The sequence below is a fragment of the Pelobates fuscus genome, chromosome 5 (genome assembly GCF_036172605.1).
Source record: "Pelobates fuscus isolate aPelFus1 chromosome 5, aPelFus1.pri, whole genome shotgun sequence".
Lineage (NCBI taxonomy): Eukaryota > Metazoa > Chordata > Amphibia > Anura > Pelobatidae > Pelobates > Pelobates fuscus.
This window is the reverse complement of record NC_086321.1, coordinates 334,776,423-334,795,912: the sequence shown is the minus strand read 5'-3', so window position 1 is coordinate 334,795,912 and position 19,490 is coordinate 334,776,423. Positions and strand designations below refer to the sequence as shown.

Genomic DNA, 19,490 nt, shown 5'->3' with positions numbered 1-19,490 from the left:
CACCCCTCACATACACACAGAACCCCCCCCCCCAACACACTGCACCACACACATACACAATAGTTCCAAACACACACACACACACATATATATATATTGTATATACAAATACAATATTCAAAGTCTGGCACTCTACCTTAAAATGGATTCAAATGCAAAAAAGCCTCGGTGCTGCAGAGCGTGGATATATATGTAGGAAGTAGATAGAGCACTCCAGAGGTCTTATACAAAATTATTTATTCGGTGAAGAAAATCAACGTTTCGACCCTAAGGTCTTTATCAAGATATTAAAACAAGTGCTGTGTTACTTGTGGCCATATGCTCACAGGCTCCTCATTCGCCCACCCACACTCAGGGAAGCATTATCCCATCAAACACTACATCACTTGCCTCACCACCCACGTAGTTTATTTAATATCTTGTCCCTGCGGACTATACTACGTGGGGAAAACTGATCTTACAGTACGGGACAGAATGCGAGGACATCGCTCAGGCATCATGACTGCGTTCAGGGACAGCAAGACAGACAAACCGGTGGCCAAGCACTTCTTGGAGATGAACCACCGGCTACCCACTCTCAAATTTATGGCCATCGATCACATCCCCCCCCTCTCTAGGGGGGGTGATCGTTCTAGGATCCTGCTCCAACGGGAGACATACTGGATTAAAACACTGGACACTGTACACCCCAGGGGCCTTAATGAATATGTCTCTTTCAACGCTTTTTTGGACACTCGTTGAATAAGTTTTGAATATATATTTTTCGAATTTTTTATTCTTCATATAGATTTGGAATACTTTTCCAAGTGATTTGTAATTATGTTTTCTCTATTTGCTATGTACTATTCGGATACTTTTCTGTCCCTTTTGAATATATTCACTGGTCTGAATCTACATCTATCCATACCTGGACATATTTATTATGCCAGACGTCTATTATCGGTTCAGCACGAAAATCGGGCACTGTCCATCTTCTTTGATTTTCTTTGATCTCTCCATCCTGTCAGTTGCTTAAGGCTTTATAATATTATTATTTGTTCTTATGGCATGGGTACATACCATGCATATACTACTGGATGTTATACTGCATAGCTAGATATAGCCACTTGCAGATTCTGTGGTTATTATGTATTTCACACATTAGATTCTTTTTTCCTCACCACTTTTCTATGTTCTTCCACACACTCACATGCTCCACACTCTTAACAGTAGTCTTAGCTTAGCGTCTTCTCTTTCACACATTCTCTCACTTACTTTTCTGGTCTTTATTAGTTTCACCATTTAGTCACACTCTCACTGTTATCTATATATGCATATAGGACCCCTCAGAATCACTCTTCGCGGGCTTGTTCACTCATTTAGATTTTATTTTTTGCTTTCATCACGTTTTGTCTTCATATACACATTATATACTTCACTTCTTATTTATTTTATCTTCTCTATCACTCTTCTTATGAGGGTCTATACACCTCTCATTCTCATGCTTCACACATCTCGGACTTTTTTCATTCTTTCCCTTTAGATATACATCATTTTGCCTCCTGCAACCATCAATAATCATATGGCTAGTCAGTACTTATATATTACACATTTTACAGTAACTTCCAGTTTTATTAGCAGTTTAGTTTTCTGTCCATATTCCTCTTAATACTGTCTCTTCACTATCAGCACGTATGGGTGTTCACGGACCGTCTCCTAGGTTACTCAGACGCACTTTCACGACCTCTTCCGGTCGCACTTCTGTGACGTCACTATTCCTCGACAGGATCACCACGGCACCGTCTGTTACTACACATTAGCGTCTACACATGGCTTGGGGATACACAACTTTCTCAGGTTAGTGATTACTGTCTTATTGGTTAGGTTATATAATGTCACTGTTGCACTTGTTTTAATATCTTGATAAAGACCTTAGGGTCGAAACGTTGATTTTCTTCACCGAATAAATAATTTTGTATAAGACCTCTGGAGTGCTCTATCTACTTCCTACATATATATTGTATATATACATACATACACACACACATACTGCACCCCTAAACACATTACATTCCAGACACACACTAGATCCCTTACCCAACTCTGGATCATCTACACACATACACACACTAGATCCCTATATACACTCTGAATCCGTTATAAACACACACTCACTAGATCTACACATTCTGGGTCCTTCAAACACACACTAGACTCCTATACACACACACACTACACTCTTAACATACACACTCTGGATCCCCTAAACACACACACACTAGATTCCTTGTAAGCAAACACATACTACACCCCTAAACACACACTTTCTACAAACACTACATCACCCATACACACACTCTATAGCCTGTATGCACACACTTGCTACATCCCCTATACATACATTCTCTACAGCCCCTAGCCACATATGCATCACATTACACCACAAACACAACATGACTAAAACCAACCTTATTACACAATACCACACCACAATCAGCTCACTCTACACACACGCAATACCACAAGCAGACTCCAAACACATGCACAATGCTCTTTCCTGGCCCTTCTGTCTCCTGGTATCCATTTATAGAGACACCCGAGACAAGTTGCAAGGACACACAGTGCAAGCATGTTATTACATTTGCTTGCAGTGTGCAGAACAAATACAGGTTTTTTTTTTCTCATGCTAGAGCTCTTCAGCAGAGCTCTGCGCATGATCTGCCCTGGAAGAGCATTGAACCAACATGCTCACTTTGAGAGGGGGCGTGCTTGTCATTGGTGATGACAAAACACACCTCCTCTTAGTGGGCCGCTGTGATAAAAAATGCCTGGGCCGAATTTTTCTCCCAGTCCGGCCCTGTTTACGTATGTGGGATTGTTGAAGACAATGATCTGTCTGAGTGGTGGTGATGGTAGTGGATTCTCTGGCCCGAGAAAGGCATAAAAGGCAATGTGCATGGCTGGTAATGGCCGACTTGGTAGTATAATTGAATGGTTGTAGATCTAATAGGTCCGATAAGGATGAAAAGTTGGATGGCTATTGGTAATCTCTGAGAGTATCGTGGGGGAATGGATTCCTGAAAACCTCCGAGTATATTCTTGTCTGGTATGATAGCATGACGTTATGGTAGTTTTGGCCATAGGTTATCCTGTGTTGTTGAATGCCTGTAAAATATATACTTAATGGTGTGTGAGATAAGGTGGCAAAAAGAAGCAAAACCTAGGATAAATGACACAGGTTGTTATGAGGTTGTTAGGAGTTATGACACAGGTTGAGATATGTTGTGTTCCAATGAGATTCTTTAAGCCAGGTAAAAAGCTGTGTTATGTGTTCTACAATTATGGGATGAAAGTGCTAGATGAGATAGTGCATGCTATGTATATAATAAATATATATAATATAATATAATATATATAATAAAAATCTATGCCAGCCCCATAAGTCATTGTGCTATGTGTGTATATATATATATAGGCAATATATATAGGCAATAGAAATAGTTGGCTGCACTCTTGGATTTCAGTGCAGCTAACTGTTTCAATTGCCTGGATATATCTATATATATTGATACATTTCTTCTAATTCAAAATATTAGTTCTTTCAGAGTAATTCAATTATACAGTAAAGCATATGCACATGCAGACACAGACAGACAATCTTACTGATGCACACAAATAGGCTCATTGACAGACACTCTCAATGACACACAGAGACAAGGTTACTGGCACACACAAAATTTAGTACAGACAAACTCTGATACACACACAAGCTTACTACAGACAAGCTCACTGTCACACACACACGCTCACTACAGACAAGCTCACTGATGCGCACACGCTCTCCCTACAGACAAGCCCATTGACACACACATGCTCCCTATAGAAGAGCCCACTAACACACAGATTCACTACAGACAAGCTCACTGACACACACAAACTCACTAGCAGGCGCACACACACACACACAGAGGCTCCCTCACTAGCAGATGCGCGCGCACACACACACACACACAGATGCTCGCTCGCTCACTCACTAGCAGATGCACACACACAAAGGGAGACAGTCACTGACACCGAGGCCAACATCCACACTTACAGAGACAGGCAGACAGTCACTGACACTGAGGCAAACATCCACACATACAGAGACAGGCAGACCGTCACACACACAGGCAGACCGTCACACACAGGCAGACCGTCACACACACAGGCAGACCGTCACACACACAGGCAGACCGTCACACACACACACACACGCAGTCACACACACACGCAGTCACACACAGACGCAGTCACACACAGACGCAGTCACACACAGACGCAGTCACACACACGCAGTCACACACACGCAGTCACACACAGACAGTCACACACACAGACGCAGTCACACACACAGACGCAGTCACACACACAAGCAGGCAGTCACACACACACGCACACACACAGAGGCAGACAGTCACACACACACAGACAGTCACACACTCACAGGCAGTCACACTCACAGTCACACAGTCACACACACAGACAGTCACACACTCACAGACAGTCACACACAGACACACTGACCTGCTTCTTACCTCCACATCCCTTGGAGCTCCTGGAGGCTGGTTGTTGGGGAAGCAGGGACTCCCTCCTGCTTCCCATGCTGCAGTCAGTCAGGCCCCGGCCGCACAGCAAGCTCCGCCCCGCCGCACGCTAAGCCCCGCCCCCTCCGCCGGTACCTGGACGTTCGTTTGTTCAGCGTTCCAGCGCTGGAAGTGCTTCGGCTGAGTTTCCCCGAACGGAGGGGGAGCTCTGAACTGGCGGGACGTGCGGCCGGAAACCGGAAGTGCGGGGTCATCGAGGAGGACCAGTGAACAGCGTGCGTACGGCAAGGTAGGAAGGGGGGAGTAGCGTTTATATAGGAACGCTTAACTCCTCCCACAAATACAGGCCTTACGGCCTTAAACATAAAATATATATTATATATATATACATATATGATATATATAAAAATGCATTTAATTTATTTTATAACATGTTTAATATTTTTTTTTACACTACCTACCAGGTAGACATTTCAGACAGTCCCCCTGCTGGCAGATCCACAGCCAGCTATAGGGGGCCATGTGATCGCTCTTTGAGGCCTGATTTGCTGGGAGGGCTGCCTGGGCTGTCAGGCAGCCCTCCAGAAGAGGATCGTGGTGAAGGTGACTACGCCGGACCTCCAGGGGCTGCAAGCCGTTACGGCGTTCTATGCCGCCGCAACGGCTTTAAAGCCCTTTAAAGCCGCGACGGCATAGAACGCCGTAACGGCGTTAAGGGGTTAAATGGACACAGTGACTGAATTAAAAGTATTATTTTGAAAACAAATACATATAATGCAAAAGTCCCAATGCAAGGGTAAACAGTAAATAAAGCAATTCCTTCATAAGAAATAAAAGTCTTTAACCCCTTGAGGACCGATGATGGTCCTGAACCGTCATAACGGAAAACAAGCAGCGGGAGCGATCAGAGATCGCTTCTGCCTAAATACCGCTGTTAGTATCTGCCAGACATGCGAGGCAGATAGTAACAGCCAATTATGTAGTTTGAGCGACACGCGATCGCTCATAATTGGCTCTTACAAACACTCACTTTGACAGTGATCTCTGCCCCTCTCTCCTTTGTAGCGTTTTGAGAGGGAGAGAGACAGAGATCGTGATAGTTTGTTGCCAGCAGTGTTGCCAGAACCTTTGAAAAAGAGTAAAACATTTATACAATTCCTTTTTAACCCCTTCCCTGCCCAATCCTGTTGTTTTTTGCCCTTAAGGGTTTTTTGGGGGTTTTTTTGCCCTTAACCCCTTAAAGGACCAAACTTCTGGAATAAAAGAGAATCATGACATGTCACACATGTCATGTGTCCTTAAAGGAACACTATAGTCACCTAAATTACTTTAGCTAAATAAAGCAGTTTTAGTGTATAGATCATTCCCCTGCAATTTCACTGCTCAATTCAATGTCATTTAGGAGTTAAATCACTTTGTTTCTGTTTATGCAGCCTGCATGAAAAAAAAGAAAAACTGGTTTCACTTTCAAACAGATGTAATTTACCTTAAATAATTGTATCTCAATCTCTAAATTGAACTTTAATCACATACAGGAGGCTCTTGCAGGGTCTAGCAAGCTATTAACATAGCAGGGGATAAGAAAATCTTAATTAAACAGAACTTGCAATATAGAAAAAGCCTAAATAGGGCTCTCTTTACAGGAAGTGTTTATGGAAGGCTGTGCAAGTCACATTGTCAGGGTACCTGTAGTCTCTACCTCAGAGGAGGTGAGAGACTTAGACGTTTATCCTCCCAGAGGGGTTGTTTCTTCCGTTCCTCGCGGTCCTCTCGGCCATTTACAAGCCGACCGCGAGGGATCCACTTCCTTATATGACGCGACGCTCAGTAGTCGACGTCATGACGCCAACCCGGGTCGACCTGTCAGTCAAGTCCCGAGCACTAATCAGGACTCGTCGGGGGCGTGATTACCCTCTAGAATCAAGGTATAAAGTAAGGCTTTCGGCATCTGCTCATTGCCCTGTCGTGATTCTAGCCTGTCTAGTCACTCAGTGCTCTTGTATTCTAGTTGTCTCTTTGGTTCTGACCCGGCTTGTTTGTACTACCCTGTTTATCTCTGTTACCCTTTGACTCGGCTTGTCTCTCGCTTACCTGTCCTCTCGTTCCCTCGACCTCGGCTTGTCCCTAGACCATTCTCTACTTACTCCTTACGTTAAGTCCGGCCATTCTAAGGTCCGGTATACGTACAAACAACCTGTTTGTACTCTGCGTGTTGGATCCCTGTCCCGATCCTGACACACATGCAGGGAGGTGTGACTAAGGTTCATAAACAAAGGGATTTAACTCCTAAGTGGCAGAGGATTGAGCAGTGAGGCACTATGCAGATAATTGTAATAATACTTTAATTATTATTAATTCTAACTACTGCCTTAGTAGAGGCTATAGCTTAAGGAGAGCATGGCATGACAAGTTCACTTTAAGTGAAATTTTATCTATTAAAGGACCACTATAGTGCCAGGAAAACATACTCGTTTTCCTGGCACTATAGTGCCCTGAGGGTGTCCCCACCCTCAGGGTCCCCCTCCCGCCGGGCTCTGGTGTGAGGAAGGGGTTAAACTTACCTCTTTCTCCAGCGCCGGGCGGGGAGCTCTCCTCCTCCTCTCCGCCTCCGATCCTCCTTTTCGGCTGAATGCGCATGCGCAGCAAGAGCTGCGCGCGCATTCAGCCGGTCTCATAGGAAAGCATTTACAATGCTTTCCTATGGATGCTTGCGTGCTCTCACTGTGATTTTCACAGTGAGAATCACGCAAGCGCCTCTAGCGGCTGACAGGGAGACAGCCACTAGAGGATTTGGAGGCTGGATTAACCCTTTTATAAACATAGCAGTTTCTCTGAAACTGCTATGTTTATAATAAAAAGGGTTAAACCTAGATGGACCTGGCACCCAAACCACTTCATTAAGCTGAAGTGGTCTGGGTGCCTAGAGTGGTCCTTTAAATGCACTCATAACATTGTATAGTTCAAGGATCTCTAAATGTAGAATTTTACAATTCTTCCCAACAGTGCTATGTCTGAACTTATTTAGACTGCTTAGTGGTATTCCTATCCATATATATTCAGTTTTTCAAATTTATTGAAAGATATGAATTCTCAGAGCTTGAAAACAATAATTAAATGTAGTTATGCAGGTATACATTTTTATATATTCATCCTTTATATAAATCTTGATGTTTCAGCACATGCTCAAGGCTTTAAGCAAAAGCTTGACTGCTACTCATCCAAATTAAAAAGTTGAGTTCTGTATAAGCATTTTTTGATGACCTCCTCCTAGGTGCGAATCTCTTTTTTCAGAAAAACTCTTGACACTAGTGACACCAATTGTGTGAAATCCCCAGTGCAGACTCTTTGAAAATCTATATATAAAAACCTTCCTCTATATATCTATATTCCTGTAAAAAGGGAATTCTGATGGGTTCAGACTAAAAGAGGATTTTTAACGAGATATTATCTGTAGAGATGACATATTCTCTCCAAGCTGTTGAGTCACATCTAATGGGAATTTATTTTTATAAGACAGTCGCGACGTGCCTCATATAACCGTTTTTCAGGTAGACAATATCCGCCACGAAGGATTGACCTAATAACAAGAGATCTAAGCTCCTTAAAGGGACACTATAGTCACCAGAACCACTACAGCTTAATGTGGTGTCAACAGCATGTCCTTGCACTGTAAACATTGCATTTTCATAGAAAAGACACTGTTTACTTTGGTGGCTTGTACCACCTCTAGTGGCAGTCACTCAGACAGTTTGTAGGTAAGTTTGGCTCATCTGAAGGATTTAAATAATTTTCATTTATATGTTCCGTTTCCATGTTCCAATATTCGATTATTATTTTAATTTGCAATGCCAATGCATCTAGTGCGATAAAAATAACTACATTAAGCAAATATTCAGAAACAATTGGAATGATTACATTTAATTAATTTAAAAATATCATCAAGTAGCGGATTGAAGTGACCCATGGTTCATGCTAGCATTTATTTCTCTGTAGGCAGATATAAGAAACAGAAATTTCTGATCTTGCAATCTCAATTTTAATGGGACACAACATGTACTATAACCACTTTGCCTCAATTAAGTGATTATGGTACCTGGAGTGGAGTCCCAATGGCTCCATGTTGAGCTGTTTTCAAGTAATTTATTGCCAAATATGGGTTCCCAACCTCCTGTAGCCTGTCTCTGTTATCTCAGATCAGCGATGGTTAGCAGTGATAGGTTTAGAATATCAGCTGAGTACATTTAGACTATTACTGCCGCCTATGAATTAGCATGGCTAATGTGGTATAACACTATGCCTTACCCACGAATAAATAAAAGGTGTGCTGTTCTTTTATGACTATCATAATGTGTCTGTGACTTTAAACACACAATCTATCTCACAGTAATTGGGGAATATAAAAAATTGTGTCTCCTGCCTTAGACGGGAAATGTTGGCCTTGATTCAACAATATGAGATATTTCTTTGGAATTGTCACCCTAAAAGTATATCTTGTTTTCAATGTTATTGCTACATTTTACAAATGAAGTGCTGCTTGCCTCAGTGCCTTTTGATACTGTTTGCAAGTAGTGCGGCTGTTTACCAACTGCAAAATATCACTACTAGGATCGGGGAGTTACCGGCTGCCACTAAATAGCAGCTATCAGCTCCCATTACTCTCTACCAGAGCTGCCAACTGTTACATAATGACTGGTCTCTGACTGTTGATAGGGACTGTTTAATGGCTGTGGCTAGCCCTCAATACATCAGCCCCTTGGCTGGTGCAAAGAAGTTAAAGGAACATTATATTATTTGGAATACAAATATACATTCCCAAGACTATATTCCTGGAGTGGCAGTTTAGGTACCTGGCCCTACTCAGATTGCATTAAAAAGGTATTTAAGCTTACCTTTTCTCCCTAGCCTATCCCTGCCTCCATGGCTGGGATCTCAGCCAATACAATGCTCTCCCATAGGAAGTGCGTGGACTTGTCTGAGCCCGTGCCCCAGGCAACCACCTTGGTCACCTAATGGGTAAGAGACTCTGATCTTGTGGAATACATCTCCCCTGACGCTTTGCTAGCATTATGGCTGTAAGAGCATTATGGTAGATGAAGTCCACAATACCTGGAGTGCCAAGCCTGCCAACCCCAGCCTTTGTGTGTTGTGTCCTTCACTTGACACTGCTATCAATAATATCAAGTGAAGGACTCAAGACCAGTTATGATTACAGTTACACCTAAAATAATATATAACTGGTATAGGGTACGTGAAAAGTTTACATGGCAAACCTTTTGTATCCCTGCTCACAAAATCTCTTTGCACAAATTCATAGGGTTTCTACAAATAGGTATCCACACTAGATTATTGTTTTTTTTTTCCGTTCTCTCCTGTATATTGTCTTGTTGCCATTATAGTAGCTCTGTATTTATTATCAGGTGATTGTTTTCATATCACTTCGAAGAAAGTGAAAAGACCTATATGCATTCTATCATTGCGAACTTGTCTAAGGTTCCCTGCTATTGAGATAAAATTATTGATTTCGGTATACAGTGTCTCACATTATTGGTCAGCTCCTCTTGGACTGCTAGGGCCCATATGACTTTGTGTCCTCCACTCAACTCTACATTGCCCCATCAAAATTAAACTCTACCTTCTAATTAGCTTGATAAGCCATATGAGCACATATATGTTGCGTTCTTCAACACAAGGAGCAAAGTTCATTTGTATATATATATCCATTGAAAAATTCTTATATGTTTTCAGGTTCCGTATATGGAAGGAGTGATACTCACTGTAAGCAGTGGCTTTGGGTGCTGGTTAATTCTGTATAGCGTCTAAGAGACTGTTTGAAAGTGTCGAGATGATGTTCATTCACTGTCAGCTGTTTCTGGGCAACCAGGATATTCTGCACAATGAAAGACACATGCAAAGTTATTAGGAAGAATAAACTATATATACAGATTGCCATGTCTTTGGGTAAAGAATAACATTTGTGTTGTGCATGTTCCTATCTAATATGCAAAATTGCATAACTGTCACCAATCTTTCGTAAATACGTAATCTTTAGATTCTTTATTAAAAATGTTTATATGTTGTTAACTTCAGCAACAATTTCATCATATGCTTAAATTTGTGGGAAGTAGTTTGCAGTGGATTCACTTGCATGAACCAATTAATTCCTTATCATTCACTAAGTGATCAAAACAATGAAGATGGGACAAATGCTTCGGGATTGACATGATTTGGGAGTAAATAAATATTAAAAGCAGACATTATCTGTCAACAATTATTTTCCCATAAAATGTTTTTTAATATGTTTAATTATACAGAGCATTATGATATTCAAAGTTCCACCATGACACAAGAGAGAACTCAAAAAGTTCAATCTAATCACTCATAATACACAAAGATTGGGGACCCAATAAAATGGTTAGTCTGGATTTTTAAAGGTGATTGGATGGATGGGCTTCCATATTAATCTTATGGCTGTGATAGGCTTTCACACTATCAGACTTTCCAATCACTAGAGAGACAGCTGATGCACCTCTTCTATTCAATAAGGTGAGTGTTGTGTTAGATATTGCAACAATCTCATAAAATGACTAAGCATAGAATGTAAAGTCTTTTCAGGATTAATTGTGGGGGAAACTGATGTGGATCAGTTTTTTACTAACACTATTAAAAGTCCCCTGGCTCCATTTACTGTGCCCAATCGTGGTTTCTCTTTCAGTATCGATTTAGTGAATTCCTATTACTTTGTCTGTTTTTCTGGTATTGATCTTAGTTTGTTTCTGAATTTTGAGTACCTCTGTAACCAAACTAGTTTATATGTCTTTCTGATTTTCTGTTATCTTAACCCCAGCTAGTATCTACAATTATATGTGTCTCTGTTACTCTGACCTTGGCTTGTATATTGACTATAATTTTTTCTTCTGCATGTTAAGCCGACCACAGTAATCCGTCTATTTTATATTCTCTGTTTGTTGTCATGCATTTTTTTAGCTTGATTACGTGCTTTATGTGTGTAGAGTGTGTCCTCTTTTTCATTTTACAAAAAGTGCAGATAGAGATTGACACTTTTATAAATTAACTTTGTTACAACCCCCCCTTCCCCCCATCCCAATTGTCAATCAGACAACTGGTACCGTTGCTTCCTAGTTTGGTTAGCTCAATAAAGCTAAATCAAGAGGCATCATTTGCCCAGAGCACCTGCCGTGCAAAGACTTCTTATTAAGCTGCATTGGGAAGTCTGTGATTGGGCAGTCACAGAAAGTCTGGGCCAGGTTAGAAGGGGAGGGCTTGCAAAGGTTTCAGACAAGAGATCTTCAGCCATTAAAAGCTGTTTTTAGACAAAATTTTAAAAAAAGTATAATTATGTGCATAGATGTTTTCATTAAGGGTATATCTACTAAATAGTGGTTTCTTATTCATTTATTTGCTTATTATTTATGCAGTGGAGTGTCCCTTTAAACTCAAAGGCAATTGCAATTTTGTGATTTTGATTTAAAAAACTGCCATGAAAAAATACATAGTTCTTCATCTGCATTAACACAGTACATTTTCTCTATTGCATGATAGGGCCCATTGCTTATTAGTTTCAAGCAATTTAATCTCTAACTCACTGATGCGGAGGCCAGATTCCGTACCATCTGTTTGCAAACTCATGTTTAATTGAATCTATTTAAAAATATTAATTTCTATGATTTGACTTTTGCCAAATTTAGCTCGTGGACAGAGATGATTTATGACTTTAAAAGCAGAAAAAAGCTGTTGTTTTTCCAAATTTGTATAAATAAAATATAGAGTGCGAGTGGAAAAACCTATAATTAGACTGATATGTAGATTTTTTAAAATTACTTTTCTATTTTGGCCTATATTTAGCAAATGAGATGTCATCTCACTGAATAAACCTTAACTCAACTGTAAAATTACAAAACAAGTTGCAGGTAGATTAGGGCACATTGTATGTATTAGAAATATGTATTTGTGAGGTATAACAATATTTCAATATAGAAATCAACATTATTCTGATATCGGAAGCCCCCTTACTAGTTCCATGTCAATCATTGTTATAAACTCTGTTCTACTTTGCACCTGGCAGTAAGGATAAAGAAAGCATACCAAAAGGAGGAGGAATTAAACAATGCGGAGGAAAAGGAGGAGGAATTAAACAATGCAGAGGTTATGGATTACGGAGTACCCTGGTTCCCCTAGTTCCTTTGACTTCTTACCTGGGGTACGCCAGGTGCTGCTCGCTTTCTTTCGTTTTCCGATATGGACAGTGGAAGCTCCTGCTAGGAGCATCCGTAAGGTCTCCTGAGCTACACTCTACTGTGCAGGCCAGCACATTGGATGAGGGTGTCAGCAGATCACTTTCAGCCAACGAGTGAAACCCTGCATCGCTGGGTTTAGCTCAGGGATAGGGCTGCCTGCAGAAGGCTGGCTCTATACTCTCCTCCTCTCCTTCTCTCTTATCTCCCTCAGAATCAAAATATCCCATTCCACCCACTTCCCTCAACAACACACTCACATTTACATTAATCCCTCTTTGCTACACTCCCCCCTTCTCTCATCTCAAGCCCCGCACTCATTTCTCTATTCTCTCTCTCCTGCTCTAACCCAATCTCACCCTTGTCGCCACCCATATAAAACCCATTCACACCTCCTGTCACTATCTCTCCTCCTACTTCTGGCAGCTGGTGACGTCTCTCCCAACCCAGGGCCCCTCACCTCATCTGCTCACACCAAAATAACTAGAAACCATGCAAACCTCCTCCAAATACCCTGCAGTTTATCCTCCTCTACCAAAATTCAGTGTGCACTCTGGAACGCTCGCTCCATTTGTAGTAACATCAAATCTACAGCTATACATGTAGCCCCATGTAGCTAGAGCGCAGCTAAGCGGAAAAAGCCCTTGACAGGGGTTAGGAGGCGGGCTTAGGAGGAAGTAAGCAAGGGTTGGAATTATGGGTAAGTGGGATTGGCTATTTAAATGAGCAGCCATTTTAGGTGAGTCATTCTAACTTTCTACCTGGTGGAGTTTGTGTTCACCTCGGTGTGCGCGGACTTGCTTGGTCGGATTTCTTTTGTCTCCTCTGCAGGGCCAATGGACGACGTGGAGCGTTTGCTGGAGGGGATCAGGTCGGCAGCACGGCATCAGGGTGTGGACTGGCTACGGGCACAGCTAGGCCCTGCCCTGGCGGAGGCGGCGGATCGGGACGGTGATGGCGGGAGACCGGTCCGGGCCCAGAGGCCCCCGAGGAGGCTAAGCCCGGGCGCGAGGCCCGGTGAAGTTGTCCCCGGAAGCAGTGGAGTTTCGGTTGCGACCGGCAGCAGGCCCAGGAGCCGCGTGGTCGAGGCCTTGCCTCCCCACGTGCGGCCGGAGCCTCGGATGAGCACTCGGCGGCAGAAGGATGTCGTGGACGGGGGCGCTGCTGCTTTCGGGTCAGAGGTGGCCGGGCGGCCCCCTGGTGGTGCGGGACCGACGGAGGGGAGGTCTAGGAGGGCTTCCCCCCATCGGAGAGTGACGATGATGATGAGGCTGGATCCGGGAGACCGCATGGCCGGCCTAGGAGGCAACAGGCAAGTGCAGAGGGCTCCGGCCGGGGCCCTCTTGGCGGGAAGGTCGCTAGGGGGAGCTCTGCCACGGAGGGAGGCGGGAGTAGGCCGGTGGGGGGCGCCCAGGCCATAGTCCTAAGGGGGGAGGGTCCTGGGGCCCCTAAGCGTAAATGTGGATCGAAAGGAGTGAGTTCCAAGGGCGGGGGGGGTTCTCGGGATGCGGCCAGGTCAGGGAGCGGGTCCCCCGAAGGGGTGGTGGGTAGGTCTGGGCCGACGGGGTCTGGTAAGCATGGGGGTAAAGGTAAGGGGGCAGTGGCGGTAGGTGCGGGAAAGGGGGTTCCGGAGGCAGTTAGGCAGAGGAATAGGGGAGGTCGGGGACTGGGATCCTCCGTAGTGGTCGGGCGGCGGGGGGGCCCGGGTTCTGGGAGTAGTAGCGGCAGTCCCTCACCCGTTAGATCTCTGGGGTCCCGGGATGCGCGGGGGAGGTCGGGTCGGCACTGCTCCCCCTCGGACAGCTCGGCAGGGGAAGGTGCGGCAGCGCCTAGGTATGGTCGGCAGGGGCGGCCTGCTGGTAGAGACGGGAGGAGTCGTAGCCCCAGGGGTTCCCGGGTGCCACGTGGTGGTAGAGGTCAGCGGGAGGCTTCGGTGCAGAGCAGGCGCTCCCGGGGTCGTGACGGGAGGGGTATTGATGTCCGTTACACCCTACCCAGGACTTCTTCTCCTTGTCCTAGATCTCGGAGCCGTTCTGCCTCCTCGCAGGCTGGTCACCGGGTGGGCTCCCCGGTCGGCGAGACAGCAGCGGAAGTTCCTCTTCCTGGACGTCGGGCGATCTGCACTGCAGCCCCCACCGTTCCGGTGTCGGGGGGCTTGGCCGGTGAGTCCAGTGGGTCACTACACTAGCGCTTTAGTTACCACACTTCAGGCACTACTCCACTCATTGGGGGCGGGGGGTGACACTAGCGGCATTGGTCAGGTGTGGGCTCCGGGTGCTGTGGCTACGGGCTCTCGGGTCGGGAATTCCACAGGGCCTAGTTCGGGCGGGGACATGGTGGTGCCGCAGGAAGTAGGGGAGACTGGGAGTGAGTGGGCTGAGTTGACTGGGGGTATCCCCGACGCGGCTAGACAGCACGCGTATGTATCTTTTGCGGGCCCGCTGGGGGTTCATTTGAAACAGGACGTAAAGGATAAGATATGGAAGGGTGAGTTCTGTGAGATCTTCTCCCTCCGCCCTTTAGAGGACTTTATTGACCTCAAAGAGGAGGATAAGAAGGACGAGAAGAAGGAGGAGGAGGAGAAGAGGAAGCGGTATCGCAAGATTCCTAAGTCCTTTGGTAATTGGTTGAGGGCCTTTTGCGTGCTGGCTAGCGTGCTCGGCAAGAAATCGCCGGGGTTATGCTCCTCTCTGTTTTGCTATTTGGATGGCATTTGGGAAGCGTACCGGACTTACGGGGGGTTGGCGTGGTGGCGGTATGACGAGCAGTTTAGGCAGCGGCTGGCGGCTAACCCGGGTATGCGGTGGGACCAAATGGACCTGCCGCTCTGGATGAAGCTGATGATGGCGCAAAAGGCGCAGCCCTTTCAGAACTCGGCCGGCGCTAGGGGGCAGTCCGCCTCGTCGGCCACCTTACCAAAGGGCTTATGTTGGCTCTATAATGAGGGCCAATGCAAATGGGGGGCCACCTGTCGTTTCAAGCACGAGTGCTCCGGCTGCGGAGGCGCTCATGGGCTCAACCGCTGCTTCAAGAAGGGTAAGTCCGGTGGCGCCGGTGCGGCTGTCGCGGCCGGGGGAGGGGGTGCATCCGCTTCCCCTGGGTTTAACCCCAGTGAGGCTAAGCGCGATGGAGCCGTGGCTAAGCCGCTACGATAACAGGGCGGATGCCGCTGTGCTCCTGGCGAGTTTTGCGACGGGGTTTTTTATTCCGTTTCAGGAGCGGGAGGGGGGATCGGGGAGGCTGCGCAACCTGAAGTCTGTGGCTGACTTCCCGGACGTGGTTAGGGAGAAGCTGGGCAAAGAAGTCGGGCTGGGCCGCATGGCGGACCCGTTCGCAGTGCCTCCGCTGGAAGGCTGCGGATTTCCCCACTTGGGGTGGTTCCCAAGAAGGAGCCGGGTAAATTTAGACTCATTCACCACCTCTCGTACCCGAAAGGGGAGTCGGTGAATGACGGTATTCATAAGGACTTGTGCTCGGTGCCATATGCATCTTTCGACCGGGCGGTCGATCTGGTCCGGCGGGCTCTGATGGCGAAAGTGGACATTGAGGCCGCGTTTCGGCTGCTGCCGGTCCACCGGGACTGTCATCACCTACTGGGGTGTTTCTTCGAAGGGGCCTACTTCGTGGACTTGTGCCTGCCCATGGGTTGTTCCATTTCGTGCTCCTATTTTGAGAAATTTAGCACTTTTCTCGAATGGGTGGTACGGGTGGAAGCGGGGAATCGTTTTATTGTGCATTATCTGGAGGATTTTCTGTGTGTGGGGCCGGCTGATTCCTTGGATTGCCTGCGCCTGCTGCGGACGGTTGAGTGGGTGGCGGGCCACTTCGGGGTTCCGCTGGCGGCGGATAAAACTGAAGGCCCGACCACGTGTCTGAGTTTCCTGGGTCTGGAGATTGACTCTGGGTTGGGCGAATGTCGGCTGCCCCGGGATAAGCTGGACAGGCTTCGAGGGGCGGTGGCTGCTGTGGCCGGGGCGCGCAAGGTTACTCTGCGGCAGCTCCAGTCTTTGATTGGGCTGCTCAATTTTGCGTGTCGGGTCATTCCGATGGGAAGGGTCTTCAGTCGTAGTTTGTCGGCCGCTACCGCGGGGGTTCGGTCCCCGCACCATTTCATCCGGGTGTCGGCGGCCATGAGAGCGGATTTGGGCATTTGGGATGCCTTTATGCGGGACTTTAATGGGACGGTGTTGTTCCGACAGGAGGGCCAGTCGTCGGCCGAGCTTGAGCTTTTCACGGATGCATCGGGCAGCGTGGGCTTTGGGGCATATTTTGGTGGCTACTGGTGTGTGGAGAGGTGGCCGGACTCTTGGGGTTCGAGCCCTCTTATGCGCAACTTGGCTTTCCTTGAGTTGTTCCCGTTGGTCGTTGCGATGGCACTGTGGGGCGACAGGCTGCGCGATCGGAAAGTGGTCTTTTTCTCGGATAACATGGCAGTGGTTCACGCGGTGAATCGTCAGTCTGCGGCCTCGAGGCCGGTGGTTAAGCTGCTTAGGCGACTGGTATTGCTGTGTATGTTTCGGAATGTTGTTTTTCGCGCGCGCCATGTTCCCGGCTATTTGAATGAGGTGGCTGATGCTCTGTCTCGTTTTCAGTGGTCCCGATTCTGGCTGGTGGCATCGAAGGAAGGGCAGGCTTGCCCGGACGAGATTTGGCAGCTGGGAGCATCCTGCTTGGAGGACTTGTGAAGGCTTCTCTGGCACCGGCCACTTGGGCCTCGTACAGTAAGGTTTGGGGCTTGTGGGAGCGGTCGCTGGACGGGTTGGCCATGGATAACGGGGATGCCCTGCGGGATGCTTTCCTGTGGTAGACCTGTCAGTTGCTGGCAAAAGGGGCGTCGCCTGCCATGGTAGACAGGTCCATGGCGGCGATGGCATTTTGGTTTAGGTGGCGCGGGAAGGAGGACTTTACCAAGACCATCGTCATCAGGCAAGCCCTGAAGGGTTATCGCAAGGGACGCAGGTCGCCGGATACCAGGCGCCCGGTGTCGGTTCGGCTACTGGGGGATTTGGTGGGCTTATTGCCTGAGATCTGTTTCGATGGGTTCGAGGCTTCGCTGTTCAAGGTGGCGTTTATTTTGGCGTTTTTTGGGGCATTCCGAATTGGGGAATTGGTGAGCGCTAATAAGATGGTGCAGGGGGGCCTGCAATTTTCGGGGGTTCGTGTCGTGGATGGGAAGGTGGTGGTGCACCTTGGCAGATCCAAAACGGACGTCCGCGGCGTGGGCCGGGACGTGGCGCTGGGGGCCTTGCCGGGCTCGGCTTTGTGCCCGTTGGCTGCTACGGCAGAGTACCTGGCGCGGAGGCCAGCGATGGGGGGTTCCTTGTTGGTGCATGCCGACGGATCGTCCCTCTCTCGGTTCCAGTTCACGAAAGTTTTTCGGTTGGGCTTGGGCAAGTTAGGGCTTCGTGCTGAACGATTTGGAACGCACTCGTTCCGTATTGGGGCGGCCACGGAGGCGGCTCGGTTGGGGTTGGGGGACGAGGTGGTGAGGCGGATCGGGAGGTGGGAATCGGTAAGATTCCGTTCCTATGTCCGGTTGGGTCTGTTGGAGTAATGGACTTGGGGACCGTTTTATGCAAAAAAAAAAAAAAAATGGGAATAATAGACTTGTAACTGGCTGTACTGAAATGGTTCACTGTGTTGTTTGGGCTGGGGCGGGGGTCTCTGTCGGACTTCCCTCATCATTTGTTTTTTTCCCCCCAGGGCGTGAGGCATGGATCGTGGGCCATTCGTTTGTCTTCTGGGCCGGGAGGAGGGCCGCAGCTCGAGCGCAAGGCCAGCAGCTGGGTTTTCCGAGAGGCCAGTTGGCAGTTCGCTGGTTTGGGTATCGGGGTTTTTGCTGGGGGGATGTTTGTGGTAAACTGTTTGGGATGCTGGCGGCGGGATGCACGCCAGACTTACTGGTCCTACATATTGGGGGTAATGACCTGGGCCTTACGCCGCAACGCCGGCTGGTGAAGTGGATGAAGCAGGACATCAATAAGTTGAGGGGCCTGCTTCCAGGGGTCATGTTGGTCTGGTCGGAGATTGTCCCGAGGCGCCGGTGGCGGCACGCTCGGGATCCGGTGGCTATGGATAGGTGCAGGAAGAAAGTGAATAGCTTGATGGCAAGCTTTGTCCGGAAGGTAGGGGGTGTGGTGGTAAGGCACCTTGAGCTGGAGGAAGGTTTGCTGGGATACTACCGCTCGGACGGTGTTCACCTCTCGGATGTGGGTTTGGACCTGCTCAACTTGGGTTGGCAGGATGGTATACGGATGGCTCTGCTTCTTCGGGGTGGCGGAGCTCAGACAGCTTAAGGGGTCAAGGTCTGAGCTTGTGGCGGGACGGGGAGCTGAAGGAGAGGAAATAGGCTCCCCTGGATGAACGTGAGGTGGAATAAACAGATTGTGGTCATCGGTGGTTGAGAGGTTTCGAGTCCTGGAGGTGGCTCAGAACCTGGTGGGGCAGGGGTATCCGGGTATACCCCTGCCGTGGTTAATGGATGGTTGGCACTTTGGAATGTTGGTGTATGTTATAAATATGTATATGTGTTATTATATGGGGGTCATTGCCTTTTGTATGGTAGCCGAAGGAACAGGATGCGAGGGGGCGGAGTATGGGGGGCAATGACCCATGTTTATCTGTTAATTTATTATCGTTATTATTATTATTATTATTATTATTAATATTATTA

At 47.0% G+C, this 19,490-nt stretch overlaps 1 protein-coding gene across 1 annotated transcript in view; it reads right to left on the bottom strand.

The window, feature by feature from the left end:
* Positions 1-19,490, bottom strand: part of NECAB3 (N-terminal EF-hand calcium binding protein 3) — a 177,731-nt gene that overhangs the window by 24,394 nt on the left and 133,847 nt on the right. Inside the window, exon 10 of the mRNA XM_063455733.1 lies at positions 10,340-10,452. Coding sequence (XP_063311803.1) covers positions 10,340-10,452 — 113 coding nt within the window. The remainder of the gene's footprint in view (positions 1-10,339; positions 10,453-19,490) is intronic.